General features: G+C 38.5%; 1 protein-coding gene across 3 annotated transcripts in view; it reads right to left on the bottom strand.

The window, feature by feature from the left end:
- The window catches only part of NBEA (neurobeachin), a 350,651-nt gene that overhangs the window by 215,736 nt on the left and 119,370 nt on the right, over positions 1-15,545 (bottom strand). For all 3 annotated transcript variants that reach the window (XM_081860054.1, XM_081860055.1, XM_081860053.1), the window contains 2 exons: positions 10,799-10,860; positions 568-632 (listed from right to left, as the gene is read on the bottom strand). In XM_081860054.1, coding sequence (XP_081716180.1) covers positions 568-632; positions 10,799-10,860 — 127 coding nt within the window. The remainder of the gene's footprint in view (positions 1-567; positions 633-10,798; positions 10,861-15,545) is intronic.

Here is a 15,545-nt window from a genome sequence, read left to right as displayed (position 1 = left end):
TCAGTAGCATCAACATTAAAATCACTTAGTGCAAGTCACATTCCACATAATTCAAATTAAAACATAATTAATCTGGATTGCACCCAAAGTTCTAACTGTCATCACAACGAACTGGCATGCATAAAGTATCTATTTTATAATCTAGTACCTCAAACTAACATAGGGAATTATGATAAAAAATAGTGCTCTGTCATTAACTGCACAAATACACTTTACTATATGATGTGCAGGGTACTCCAAAGCAGATGGAGCGGCAGATGGATTTGCAGATTGGGTTTCTTAGATTCTATCTGGAGTGGGGTGGACTTTGCTGCTTAAAGATGGTGGTTCAAATCTCAAAGCAACTTTAAACTATTGCATAGGTGTTCTTAGATAAATAAACATTTGAGTTCAGTATTTTATGTATTAACTAGAGAAGTATTTTCTAAGCAAAGCTTCCCTGCTGTTAAACTGTTTAATTAAAATAGTTTGTCCTCTGGTCTTCCTGGAGCAGATGGTGAAAGTATTATCACCCAAAGGAATTAGATACAAAATGACTACTTGTCCAAAAGCTTTAAAATTAATTACCTTCCTTCATTGATGAGCTCAATAAAAGCAAGTCCTGCATTCTTCTGTATAGAATTCTGCCATTCCTAAAGGGGAAGAATAAACCACCTTTTTAAAAAAGCAGCAATTAATTTTGAAAGTATTTAATTTTGATGTATAAAGATTATTTCATCCGTGTTTTACAAGGATTTCTCTGGTTACCATATGCTCACTCTTCACAAGGTCTCCATTCTTCCACTGCATTGTAACAGTACATACTGGAAATTTATATTTATTGTAAAAATGCATCAGATGTTTAAGCAAAATATGAAAGCAATCTACTAATTTAAGATGCATCATGTAAATGTTGTGACTAACTATTGTTAAAAGAAAGAGGCATTTAACTGACGAGCAGTTCAGAATTCCAAAGTCATAAAAGAGAATATAAAATATATTTTGGAACATTTTGCAAGAATAAGGGTACCATCCTCCAGATCCTAGAAGAACCATCAAGGGAATCCCCCTTCACCATACTGCCACCTTTGAGTACTCATCAATGTTCAGCACTGGCTTTTCTAGTTCCTCACACAGCCCTACCATTGCAACCAGGATTGCCCTATTTTAAAAACGTGCTCCATTGATGGAAGAAAAGTGCTGAAACAGCCAGACAAAGAGGAAGTTAGGGGTGGAACAAGCATAAATGGACTAGATGGTTCTGCTCCCCCATGTAGCCCATCTCTGGAGTGGTGGTTCTACTGCTCTTGCCCAAACCAGACCAGGCTGAATGGGCAGGACAGTATTCTATTTTGAAGAGCTATTCTATCCTATTAGTCCAAAATTGCTACAATTTTCTTCTCATTTAATATAAAAAGTAACTCCCTCTCTGGAAATTAATACATTTTGACATCAACACACTTAGGCAGCGTTCCATGGTAAAAATTACTTACCTCCGGTTGCGGACGGGATCCATTCCGGAGCTCCAGTCGGATCCTGAGGTTTCCGCAACCGGAGGGACTGCTTCTGCACATGCGCGTGCAGTGAATCCCGGGAAAATACTTCTGTGTTTGCTGTGTACGTATCCTGAAGGATACGTAACCGGACATGAACGTAAGTAGAGGTACCACTGTACTGCAATTCAATTTATTTAAACAACTGATATATTGTTGAACTCCATAGTTTCTAAGGGGTGTTAAATGAAGTCACAAAAGAGATACAAATGTTAAAATCAGTTAAAATTAAGAATAAAATAATAAAATAAAAATATACGTTTTCAGTCTCAGTCAGTTTTATTGCACATAGCCAAAGGCTGCCACAAGCTACACAGAATTATTTGACATATACGATTTCATATAACAATTAAAGCAGTAGAGCTACATGTGATGAGTTAGCGCTAATCTCTGGCCAGCATTGTTGCTGTTTACCTAGGAAGGACTGGGGCAGGGCAAGGCAACAGTCTCCCTGGTACACATGTGCTGCCCTGGTGTTGCTCCCATTCTATCCCAGCCCTTTCTAGGAAAGCACTAGCAATGGGAAGGGCAGCTCCATCTGATCATATGCTGAACATAAAGGGTTTTTAACTGTTTGGCCAAATCATGGAAGAATATGTACTTTGTTCCCAAAGTCCTTCCTATCACTAAGTCATGTGTCCATGCAGTAGCCGTGATGACTGCTCATCTCTGTATGCCAACACTATACAATCTCCCCCTTTATCCAAGATTTTCAAACCCAGGTATTCAGACCTATTTACACCTCTCTAACCTTCCATTACACAGCCGAGCAATCTTCTGCAAACACTACCATTTTGTGATACCCCTCCCACATTTTAGTGGTGTAACATGTGTTTTCATAAACATGCAGAACTATCCAGTAACCACAGCGCACGAGATAAACTTTCTCCAAGCAGTGTGAATCAGGTGCTAGTAAAGTTGTAATAAAGTGACAATTTCCTGATCCATCAGGAACATAGCAAAAATAATAATACTAAAATAATAATAATAATAATAATAATAATAATAATAATAATAATAATATTCAATCAATCTGTATTTGTGTAATGAAAAACAACAATGTTCCTTTCTGAAATACCAGAATTTGTTATTTCAACACCTAATTCCCATTTGACAGCCTCTGACATCTCGCCCTAATGAGCATTGCCCCTTTGTTGCAAAGTTCAAGCCCTCTAGGCAGAGACTGCGCCGCCTCAATATTATGTACAGCAACTTATCCATAGTTTGCATTAAACAGATATTCTATATAACAACACTGAAGTAAAAATGATTTCATTTGTAAGTAACTTGGGTTTCCTAAGCGTTTGAATGCCTCCAATGCACAGAGGAGAAGAGCTTTCCAAACTTTTCATATTGGTGACACTTTTTCATTTCGTGACTCGGTAATTCAGTTTTACTAGCAAGAGAGGATAAAAGAGTGGAGAAAGGAGCTGGCGGGGGAAGGAACTATTTTATATCTTATTTTTATGATTTTGTTAACTGCCCTGAATGTCTTTTGAAAATTAGATGGGATATAGATTTAAATAAATGAACACACACACACAATGTGAAAGGTAGCACAAGTATCCATATTGCCATGAAATTATAAAAATCAGGAAGTCATTAAAGGCCAAGGGAGCCAATAGCAGCTTCCAGGTCATGTGGCCAGCATGACTAAGCCACTTCTGGTGAACCAGAGCAGCGCATGGAAACCCCGTCTACCTTCCTGCCACAGCGGTACCAATTTATCTACTTGCACTTTGGCATGCTTTCAAACTGCTAGGTTGGCAGGAGCAGGGACCAAGCAACGGGAGCTCACCCCATCGTGGGGCCACCCGTGTCCCCAGGAAGTCGTTACATGACCCAATTTTGGACTCTTAGATATCAGGATAGAAAGACATTTTGGAGAAATACCATACCAGCACTAAGAATTTTCTAGAAAATTTTCTAGAAAGAAATTATTGACTTGCTGAACCATGTCTAAAAGGGATTTCTCTCACTGCTTCATTAAAAAAAAAATCTGAATCCAATTTATAACAGTATTATTAATTCTTACCATTTCCCTTTCATTCTCTTTCCCCTGTGAAGTCAAACTGAAAAATTACTCAGTGGCTATCTTCTCACCCAATAATGCCTGAGATGCAGCATCATTCAAGAGCATTCTCATAATTGTTTTGAAAAGTGAAAATTTGATAGATTTGCTTTAAAATTCAAACCAAGTCAAATTTCTCCCCCATCCCTACTGCTGGCTTGATAAATCATAACTACTAGGAGCAAATACACCCCCTGACTAATGGAAAACTTTCACCTCTTGAAGCAACATCACCTTTTGATTTGACAATATCACAAATCTTGTTATTTGGAGGGTGTAAATTTTATATGTTATTTGTTTCTCCACAAATAAAGGCTTAATAAAATACTTGAGATTTGCCTTTGGGTTTCAGAAGCACTTGTCTAAACCCTATAAATCTCCTGCCACTTAGCTCTACCAAGCTTAAGATTATATGCATTGGGATGATTAATTGTGCATGACCTTTACATCATTCCAAAGTACTCCTGCTTGCATTATCCAAGTGTCTTTAACTAGCTGGAGCTAAATATGTGGCAAAACCTTATTTTAATTTTATTTGTTAAACAATTTCTAACTCATTCAATCCGCTTTCAGACCTAGTGCCAGTACCGAAACTGCCTTGCTTGATGAATGATCTGTGCCATGGGAAGGACACAGGACTGCAGTCCTGCTAATCTCATGGACATATTTCAATACCATCAACCACAGCATCCTTCTAGATAGGTGTCAAATCAGTGTCTGAGATCAGTAATGGAATAGTTGAGGTTTGATCACTGGGAGCTTAATCCCAATACAGAGGCACTCTTGATGGATACTTCACTGTTCAGGGAGAGTTTTTGTGTGTGGGTGTGTAGCATCTGTGCTAAGGAGTATCTCTCACTAGCCAAGACTGCTATGGCTATTCACGTTCTGATCACCCTAGAGTATATATACTATTGTAATGTGTTGTCAAAATACAGCCACTAGGCTACAGACTGGAACCATTCATGGGGATATCTCACTATTTAAACAAGTCCACTGGCCCCCTGTCAATTATGTGCCACTTTGAAAGTCTAGTTTGGGACCTGGATACATGAAAGAATGCCTTCTCTCATAATCACACAAATATGCCCAGTTTTCATTCTGTATGTTATTGGGCTTCCAACTCTCTGTATCGCCAGTCAACATAGCCAGTGGTCAGCAATTGTGGGGGTGTAGTCCAGCAATATCTGGGGGACCACAGGTTCCCCATTCCTTTTAAAAACAGCAAATCAGAGAGTCCCAAAGTCTCATTGGGGGGGGGGGACTACTTTAACCTAACATCTAATAAGAATGAAGGGAAGGAACTTAGGGAGCGAGTTAGACACTACTGCCACAAGGAATAACCATTCACTACATTCCAGTCAGCAGAGATACCTGGAACAGGGCCTATGAAGAAGATCTTAAAGTACAGCTAAGTTTATATGAGAAAATGAGGTATATGGAGTATCTTGAAACTAGACAATTTATGTCTTTAAAGGTAAAAAAAATGCAGCTAGTTAGTTGCCTGTTCACAATATGGTTGCACTCCCTCCAGGTGTCTTCCAGGAGCAGGTGTACAGTCTACATTGCTATTGTTGGAGGCCCAAATGCCTTAGCAGTTAAAAAAAAAAAATCAGGAGTAAAAATACAAGATTATTGTTACCACAAATAAACAGTAACTGAATAGTTGAGGTCTTCACATTCAGTTCTTGGGTGATGTCAACAGACATGGGCATCTAAACTCATTTGTGTGTGATTTTGTTCCCAGTGCTGCTTCTGAACACATCAGTAGCCACCTTCCGACCCAGCGGAAGTTTCAATTGACTCCCCATAGGCTGCCTCACAGTAACCTTAAAGTACTCTACTCTGGATGCCTCTCATTATGATGGCTGGCAATCCAGGAAAGACTGCAGCTGGCATATCAATCTAAGCAGGTAAAATGTGCTCTTAAGCGCGATCACTACCTGAGCATCCAGATATAGCACTGGATCCAAAATCACTGTATACAAGATAAGACAAGCTGCATTGAGTTTAGATGCTTTAGATCAATTACTGTTTATTTTTGGTAACAATGATCTTTTGTGTTTTTTCCATTAAATATCAGGTCCATTTCTAAATATATTTTCCACAATGCAATTTTTCCTTTTCATTTGTCGTAGTTAATGGAGATAAAGGTGATACTATTTAAAGATCAACATTTTAAAGCCACTGTTCTAAACACTTCTTCTTTACTTATGCACTTATTTTAAGTACCTATTGACCACAGCTTCTTGTAAAGACATAATTTCAAAACAGTAACTTAGCTCTTGGGCTGAAATTCTGCTATGTTCTCCTCCCTATGAGGGTCTCATAGGGACTCTCATCTGTTAACTATAAAGAAATCATTTTTGCTTGTTACAAGTGAAATCCCTCTTCATCAATCCTCAAGTAGTGCCTCTAGGGTGATCATGTATTCAATGTATAATATCTGAAAGTAAACATGTTCCTAAGGAAAACGATAACAGTATCTCCCCTGCCCCGCCCCCTGTGCTGGTCCTTCATTTAAAAGCCTTCAGTCAAGATCTCAAGATTATGGGCTTCGTGAAAGTTACATCACCAGAACACAAAAGTCCCTTTTGGTTAATCAGAAAAGTCAAATGTTCTTGGGAAAACATTATGCATATTTAAGCTAAATGTGTTTTAGAGTTTTAGGTCCCAAAACAGTTTCACTCTGTTCCCTGATTAGTTACTATATTGAAAAATATAAATGAACAATCTGTATTAAAGAATGAGACCTTTATTTTCTAGTTAGGAAAACAAAAACTACTGGCAGATACAGTACAGTTTTGTAGAAAGATGAAGACTCACAAGATTTGCCTAATGTACATCAGTATTCTGAAGAGGGGACTTATATAACAATCTGGAAATAGTTAGATGCTATTGTCGTTCTTAAAGAGAAAAGGAACCATTACTGAAAACCAAATCTGCCCTGTATCAAAGAAGGAGCTATACTAAAAAAGAGAAGAAAAGAAATTTAAGAAAAACTTCATGGTTTATTTGAGAAATCTGCCACAAAACAGTATCACAGATGTGATAAATAAAACTAGGCTATAGGGAACAAAGACCAGCTAATAAAGGGCAGATCTTGTCAAAAACAACATCTTAATCCCACCCACCCCTGAAAATTAACTTAATTCAAATGCATTGAACATGTCATTACATATTACGAATTTTCCAGAGGACCACTGTAGCTGCAATAACCAAAATCAATCTAATTTTAACCTCACGTTCATATGTGTGAAATGCAGTGCGTTAACATAAATGAAGGGAAGCTATTAAAAAGGGACAATAGCAACCAAAATGCAAAGAAACAACAGCCATTTCTCTGTGCCAAATAACGCAGTATCCCTTTAGGAGTTTCCATAAACCTTAAAGCGAATTTTTCACAAAGACTAAATTCCTCTGGGGAAACAGACTTGATTGCATATCCTTCGGAGTCTAAAAACCTGCCCATATGAACTGAATTATCCATGACATGTACCTTCAGACGTTTGTAATGTGATATTTCATGTAAATTTAGACCATACCTTGGACATGAGCCGCTGGCAATGTTAAGTTTATTCAGGAGCTCAGATAAGAAAAAAATTCTGACATCCTTGCTAATCTGTAGTCGTTAACATGGAATTTCCAACATAAAGAGCATAAAAGCATCTAATTTGCTGTAGCAAATGAAAGGAAAACAAACTTTGCATTTCCCTTTCCTTTTTCAGAGTCTACTGTTACCCTCGTTTATGCAAACAAAATATTTTCAAAAGCCTTCTCGGTCATCTATCTTTTTGAAGATAGATACTTCAAACTCTTACATCAGACTGCAAAATGTAATTAATTTAGAACATAAAATCAAAACTACTCTTGTTCTCAAGCACTGTCTAACGGTACCTGTATCACGAAATGGGGAACTTAACACAGGGAGACTACAAATATCAATTGGAAATGAAGGTTTTAATGCAGTAGGGAAATATTTTAGAGAAATATCAGCTAAGTTTCCAAGAAAATACCCATCTTCATTTGATTCATCATTTTGTATGACTAAAATGTTGGATAATGAGCTGTGAGACCAAGCTTTGAATCCCCACTCAGCCTAACCATCCTTACAGGGTTCTTGTGAGGAAAAAAGGAGGAAGGAAGAACTATGATGTCCTTGGAGGAAAGGTGAAATACAAATGTTAACAATAAAGTAATGCACTTTGCAACTAGTTTTCTCTCAACGTCTCAACTAAGTTTGCAGGCTGACTGATTATCACAATATTTTAATTAATTAGCAGTGCAATCCAGCACCGGTCTACTCTGAAAGAAACCACACTGAGCTCAGTGGGATTTGTTGCCAGGCAAGTGCATATAGGAAGGTCCCCAGATTTTTTAGAACTGTTTACTTAGAACAATGATGAGTGGCCCTCCAGATGTTGTTGGAATGCGTAGAAGTTGATTAAGCATCTATGTTGTAGTAGATTAGTAAATTAGACTCTAATATGGAAGTGTCCCAACCCTTTCTTTCATATGGGCAGTTGCTCCTCCAATAGCTGGAATTCAGTACCAACCCACCTTCCAAATTCCAGTTGTTCTTTGGACAGTATGGACTAGGTTGTTGTTTCCAGAACAACCTAATCACAACCCGAAGAACCTGAATCATGAGTTATGCTTAATCATAATCATAATAAAAAATAGCTGCTGTATGGGCCATCACTTTTTTAGAAGCTGGTGAAGCTATTGGTTTTGAGGGACTGGGAACTTTAGGCTGTTATTGTGAACTCTCTCTGTTGAGTTTTTATTTTATTTTACTTTCATCATTATAGTATTTTATCACTGTTGCACAGCTGTATAATACTTGGATTTTGACTTTGTTGTGGAACTTTGGTTCAGGATAGGGTGAAATTCAAATAAAATAACAGTGGTAATAAAAACAAGTATCAGGAAGCCTATTTTTCAGATTGCAAGCTCCTTGGAGCAGGAACCTCTTATAATCTGTTGATTCCCATGATCATTAATGATGCCAAATAAATAAAATAAAAAAAACACGGCACCGTTGAAAGTGATTAGTATGATCTTCCACTAGCCATAAAATATAGCACCCTACCTTACACATGTTTCCCTCCCAAAGGCCGTTGGGATGGTGAAGGATCTTCTACAGTAAGACATTTTGCTCCCTGAGGTGCAGGAAAAGATGGTGCCTCGTCGTATTTCACATACAGAAACTGATTAGACTGACAGAGGAACCTTAATTCAACACTGCTAATGGAGCAGTGTTCTCTTCCACATCTGAAGCATGTTTAGGGGGGCGATGTCAAGTCCTCCAGTAGAGGATAATGGCCAGGGAACTTCAAAGCAACAGCAAGGTGGCTCCTGCACCAGCATCTCTTGCTGAGGCAGCTGCCTCACTTTACCTAATACTAAGGTCAGCCCTGCTCTTCAGAAAATTATGGAGTATGGGGTACCAACTACCAACTCCACAATCAAAACAGTTTTCTTAAATTCTGTGTACCTGTATTTCATTCCTATTTTTGTGAAATTTTGAATAAAATATATGCTTTGATACTTGGGGCTGAGGACTGGGAGAAGTGAAAAGGGAGTTAGGTACCCATCCACCTAACATTGCCTTTCAAACCATAAAATTAAAAACACAGTGTAGCTTTGTTTGTTGCATAGCTCCACTACAATGCTTAAAAGACAAAAATAACAAAGGAGCTTAAATTTCTCACTCTTCCCCTCAATCAATATTTGAGGCAAGTTACATCTCTAGAGTCCTTAATGGCAGGAATTCCTGGAGCCAGCAAATGAGTAATGTTAAACCTATGATTAGATGATGAGGCCATCAAAACACACTAGACCCTAATGCTGCATTCCACTTTATCCTTGTGAAATGCAGTTAAAACAAAGAGCACGTAAGAAGGTACTGGGAGTTATTCTCTCGCTCAAGAATCTGCCTATGAACTGCTTGTTAGAGAACTCGGGGGACTAAAAGAATATTTTGCTATTTCCCATGAATTAAGGACTTAAACTTTAGGTAACAAATTTTCCAAGTTCTCTGCAGGAGACGTTTTGAAGCTCAACCACTGGTGAGAAGCCCTGCTACTGATGTCTTTTCTTTACCACAAATCCACTCTGCTCACAACAACAACAACAACAAAAGGCTCAGTTGTTTCCTCATAGAATCCAAAGGAAAGTGCTACCAATCAACAAGCAAAGAGCAGGTAAGAGGGTGAAATACCTAAAACTAGGCGTAATTGGCATTAACTTTCAACTCTGAATATTGCTAAAACATTTGAATCACTCATAGGCACAGAACTGATGGAAAAGGAGACAGAGCTAAGACTATCTAGAAAATCAGAAGGAAGTATACAATTAATGTCAATTCATTATATTCACAAAAATAACTTTATACGTGAATTTTGTACTTTGGAATACAGGTACTGTTTAAAACTGATCATAGAAAGAGAGAGATTGAAGTAATATATGGAGGAGAAATGAGTATGCTTATTGAATTAGTAGGAGATAAAAGGACAGTTTATCTTCTAGTACTTTAATGTTAAAATCCGTATTTATTGTCCAATTAGAACTAAAAACAAAATCTCACATCCTGATGTCTTTTTTGGATTTCCTCCTTTCCCCAGCCTCAGAAATATGCCTTGAAGTGTGCTAACCCCCTCCCCACCCTGTGGTTCCCGTGTTTCCTGGATTCTAGTCCAGTTACAAGATACCCGGTTATATTTCCCTATATCCAGGATTCAGTAGGATACTGTATCTCATATTATTTTATCAATGGCATTTCAAATATAGCACCAAAGTCTAAATGGCTTGCAAAGTAGACTGCACAAGCAATACTTCCAAAGAGAAATATACTAGAACAAGCAAAATAAGCTGTCCATTTGCAAGATTTTTTTTAATGCTGAACCATCCATTAGTATTTAAGATTGGAGTTACCGGCCAATCCATTTATCCAGTTACTAATGCAATTTTAATTAAGCTTTATAATGAAATATTAGAATGTATTTTTAAAGTCATAGGTTTTATATCTGTGTGCTTCAGCAGGAGTGTGAATGCTTGTATGGGTACTGATGTAAGAAAAATAAGGGTCTTCCTCTTCAAAAATGTTACAATGATAAACATTACACTGCATTTTGGTATGACGGAGCTGTCAACAGAACAAGTATTATATTGCTAAAGCCATGAATAAACTTACCTGTGAACAAAGAAGCATAACAAGCTCGACCACTGAGGTGCTAGACTTCATGCAAACAAGGCCTGTAACAAAGGTGAAAACATAGGTTCAGTCTATAAATATAAATAATAAAACTTGTTTCCCCACCCCCTTCAATATGGAGCAATCTAGTAAATAATTCTTAGCAACAATCTAAATCAGTATTCATTTGTGACCCAATCATATTAATGCTTACTCAGAAGTAAGTGCTATTAATTTCAAATGTGCTTACTCCCAAGGAAGTATGCATAGGATTACAGATCTCTATTATTATCTCCCACATATCCAGAGGATTAAAAACAGTTTATTGTTATGAGTATGTACCCTGCTTTGCAGTGCAATACATTTTAATTACATTTTTGTTGTCTAGATAAAAACACACTAGAAATAGTCTTATGTGGCATGAGAAAGAGAGAGAATGAATATTCCTGAGTGCTGCAGGAGCCTCCCACCCCATGCTGACCCAGAGTGCACAAGGAAGCAACTGAACTCCCACAGACCAACATTCTCATCCCACTCTCATTTTGCTTATAGTGTCACACTTCAAGTTATTTCTAATGATCAGTCGTCTTGGTCTATCTACAAAGCTCCCAAATGGCAGCTTCTTTGGTTGCAAGATATTGGGCCCATGCCCCCTTGCAGTAGAGGTAAATATCTCATTTTAATTCCTACTGAGTAATCAGAGTATCTTGAGACATGTATAGCAAGTTTCAGCTTTCTAACTCACATGGGATTGATGTATGTGGATTGGTATATAACAGGCATGGGGCTCTTCTGACCCATAAGTTGAAAGAGGATATCCAGGCCATGCCTATGCCATGCCCTTCACAGTCCTCCTTGAATGCTTTTGCCCGGCTGATATATTCTCGAACTGTGATAGTGCCTCTCACTTGCCTGGATGCAGAGGTAGGAGTGTGGGATGCAGAAACCTCTGCTTTGGTGTGACTAAAATGTAGCATACTATGCTATCAGTTGCTCCACCCATTTTTGCTAACACTTACTATTTCACCCCAATGCATGGCTGACTTTGTGCTGAAGTGTTGGCCTCTATTAAGAGATAAATGATGCAGTCCAACTTTTGACTGTTGATGTGTTTTTAAAATGTACAATTTTTAGACTGTTTTCGTAAGCGGAGGCTCCAAATATCAGCTAATGAGTCCGGCTTTGTAGGAAAAACGTACAGTGCCATAGAATTTCCTGGATTAGACATCTTAAACATTTCAAGTTCTTAGCCATGTGCAGTATCTCCAAAATTTCATTATGTTAACAACAAAAATATGAGTTTGTTAATTGTAACATGTCAAGCCCTTTTAATAGATGACAGAAATTAACATACACTGGTTAGGATATCTTCCCATCATTACATTCTACATTCTCCATCCATAAATAAATAAATAAATCTGTATTTATAGTAAACAGAAGGCCGCACAATATATTTCAAGTAGTCAGAGAGAATGAAGATCTATTTCTTAATGTAACTAGCCTGCATCAGATTGGCTTGGAAATAAGCTGAGCCATGCCCCGAAAAACAAAATCAGGAAATGGCTCGGTTCATTTATGAGTCAATACAAATTTGACCTTCCCTCTTATTTGAAAGTCAGGGATCGCTTGAAAGCCTCCCAGAGTCCTGGCTATCTTATGACAGCCACACAAAGCATTTGACATAAATAGTCTGCACAGATGAAAACTGCTGGTGATGGGGAAAAGCATCCACCCTGCTAGAGGAAAGATGGTCCTTGGTTGTGGGGAAAGATGGTCCTTGGTGGGTGGCAAACTCTTACCCACAAGCACTTTTAACAGCTGTAGCTGTCAAAATTAGCCAAGGATTTTGGAGGCCTTTCCAGTCCTTGACTAATCCCAATGTTTTTGGTTTAGGTTCCCTATGGGGTTTCTCCTAACTGGGCAAAGATGTAATTCTAGGGCTTGAAGGCTGGTTGAGTACCGGGGTGGTAGGATGGGGCAATTATGCCACAAGAAGAACTGTGGGGTGCTTGCACTGATTGCCTCTTTTCTGATGAGAATGTTACAAGTCCCTAAAGCTCGTGTCTAAAGGTGTGGCAAGGCAGCTTCGCAAAAGCTCTAAATTCATCTTTTTTATTTAAATGTATTTATAAAATGCTTAATATTTTTAAATTTTCAAAATAGTGTACAATAGTGTGTGTGTGTGTGTGTGTGTGTGAATATCTAATAAAGCAGAGCTTAAAAAAACCTTTCAAATACAAGTGCTATAGGTCTCCTTATAGGAAAAGGCTAGGTGGAAAGTAATGTTCAGTTTGCTTCATACAAGCCCTATATGAATGAGCTTAAAAGCTAAACTAACAATGATAGGATGACAAACGTGTATTTTTTTTGAAAATGAATTATGTTCCTTTAGTAAAAAATCATTGCTTGTAGCTCTAGGTTCAATAGGTATGGTGAAGAAGCAAATTGATTTAAAAAGGCGTGGATGAAGAGCCACTGAAGATAAAACTGTTTCTACAAAATAATACATATATTTATTGCAGGTAATGGATAAATGTGCTTTTGTGCCCATTTTGCTAACAACCCCATCTTATTGTACAGCAAGACAGGACAAGCTGTAGGAAGCTGCTAGCATTCTACTCTATCAGATTTACAAGCAGACAGTTAATTAATAAAATAAGAAGTAGATGTAAAAATCTCATTTAAAGAGACAATTGCTGTAATTGATCAGCTTTTCTCATGCTCAAGAGCTGGAGGATCAAAAAGATTAATGGGACACTTATCACCTGCAAACCACATCAACTATTAGACATCTGACAAAAAGAGCTAAGCAGAAGGCATTACAGTCAAAGCACCCACAATTAGCATGATCTACTATACTGCAAGGCCCAGATTCAGGTAGGTAGCCGTGTTGGTCTGACGCAGATGAAATAAATTTAAAAATTGTCCAGTAGCACCTTAGAGACCAACTAAGTTTGTTCTGGGTAGAAGCTTTCGTGTGTATGGTGCTTCCTATTCCAGTCTGAACTCTTCTCCTCACTTATGCCCATGTTTCTGCCAAAGCAAGGAAGAGAAAAGTCCAAACTCTCCCCACCATCAACTGCCCAGTGGGAAGGACCTTGCCTTGATTACTATGAAATATTTTAATATAATTTTTTATTTAAAAATAGGTAATTTAAATGTTCATTATAGATCACTTGGGAAGGATCTGTATCCTCAAAAATGAGATACAAACTAACAGTACAGTGGTACCTCGGGTTACAGACTCTTCAGGTTACATATGCTTCAGGTTACAGACTCTGCTAACCCAGAAATAGTACCTTGGGTTAAAAACTTTGCTTCAGGATGAGAACAGAAATTGTGTGGCAGCAGCGGGAGGCCCCATTAGCTAAAGTGGTACCTCAGGTTAAGAACAGTTTCAGGTTAAGGACGGACCTCCAGAATGAATTAAGTTCTTAAGCTGAGGTACCACTGTAATACATAAATAAAATTGTCTGGTAATGGCAGAATGACCTGTATTAACTCTGAACTGGGGAGGGGGGAATGCTGCTCTCCAATGCTGCTTTTTTATGCAGTGTGGCATCTGAAGAGCTTTCTGTTACCAAAGTGCTCAGCCCCTTGACTCCAGAAGTTTTGCCCTACCGGCTCTGGCCTTTGCAAAAGCACAAAGGAAGCAAACCTTGACACAGATTGGCTACCCTCCCTAACGTGAGATAAATTCACTACTGACTCGGAGGAGCCCAGAGTGCTGTATATTGTTGAAAAACGCCCTGGGTTGCCCCTGCAGCCCCCGAACTCTGAGTGTCCACCGGTATGCTTAGTTCTGGAAAAGGCATTTCCCTTCTTCTCCAGTGAGCTTCAGCGACATATATCTAATGATATATGCACACTAATCTTTTAGCATAACACAGCAAGAAGCATGAGACATCGTAGAGCTAATCTACGTATTGATTTACACACCATGTACAAACAAAGGATTCATGGCATCCTTTCCAGTTCCGAGAGAAGAACAGACAGAAGTAAAAGCAAAAGTACAGTACAATAGCTAATAAAGCAGAAGAGATAACTGTCTTCCGTTCCCACACTCTTCCCAGACAGGCATGTGATTTACACCAATCTCTTCTGCAGCATTGGAGGTGTGAAATACTAACAGATATATGGTAATGCCTAACTATACCTGATCTATTTGCCAACTGCCAACATGAGCCTACACTTCTATCTGGTCATTAATTACCCTGGCAAGATACATGTGTCCTTTCCAGTTGGGAGTGTCCCAAAGGTAACCTTATCAACAGCTATTTGAAGATCCTCCACCTTTGCAGCACAAGAAACTCCACAGGTATCCAACCACAGGAGTCAACTCCTAGGGGCTGAGGTCCCTTGCCCCCCTCAATAAAATATGTGAGAGGGCCAGCCCTCACCCCAGTTGATGGACACTGCCATTCAAATGGTATGTGTGTACCATGACTGGTAGTCAGTTTTTGGGCGGGACTTACCTGGGCCTCCCCAATATTTTATTCAAGTTGGCACCCCTGTACCCACCCATGTTGTGCTTGGCATTCAAGTCCAAATGTGGAATAGATTTAAGGAACCTTGCCTTTATTAGCTCCTGAATCTCATATTGCCTGATCATTCTCTTACCTCTAAGTGCGTAACATACTACCTTTTTTCTTTAAAATACTGTTTCCTTTCCCTAGCCCCAGCCCCAGTCTATTTGTCTCAGGTAAACAATCCCTTCAGGAAACAAGTCTTATTTGCTTGTTCTCAA

This window comes from Podarcis erhardii (assembly GCF_964252035.2).
Source record: "Podarcis erhardii genome assembly, chromosome: 4".
NCBI lineage: Eukaryota > Metazoa > Chordata > Lepidosauria > Squamata > Lacertidae > Podarcis > Podarcis erhardii.
The sequence above is the reverse complement of the archived record's forward strand: the minus strand, read 5'-3'. Positions and strand labels throughout refer to the sequence as shown.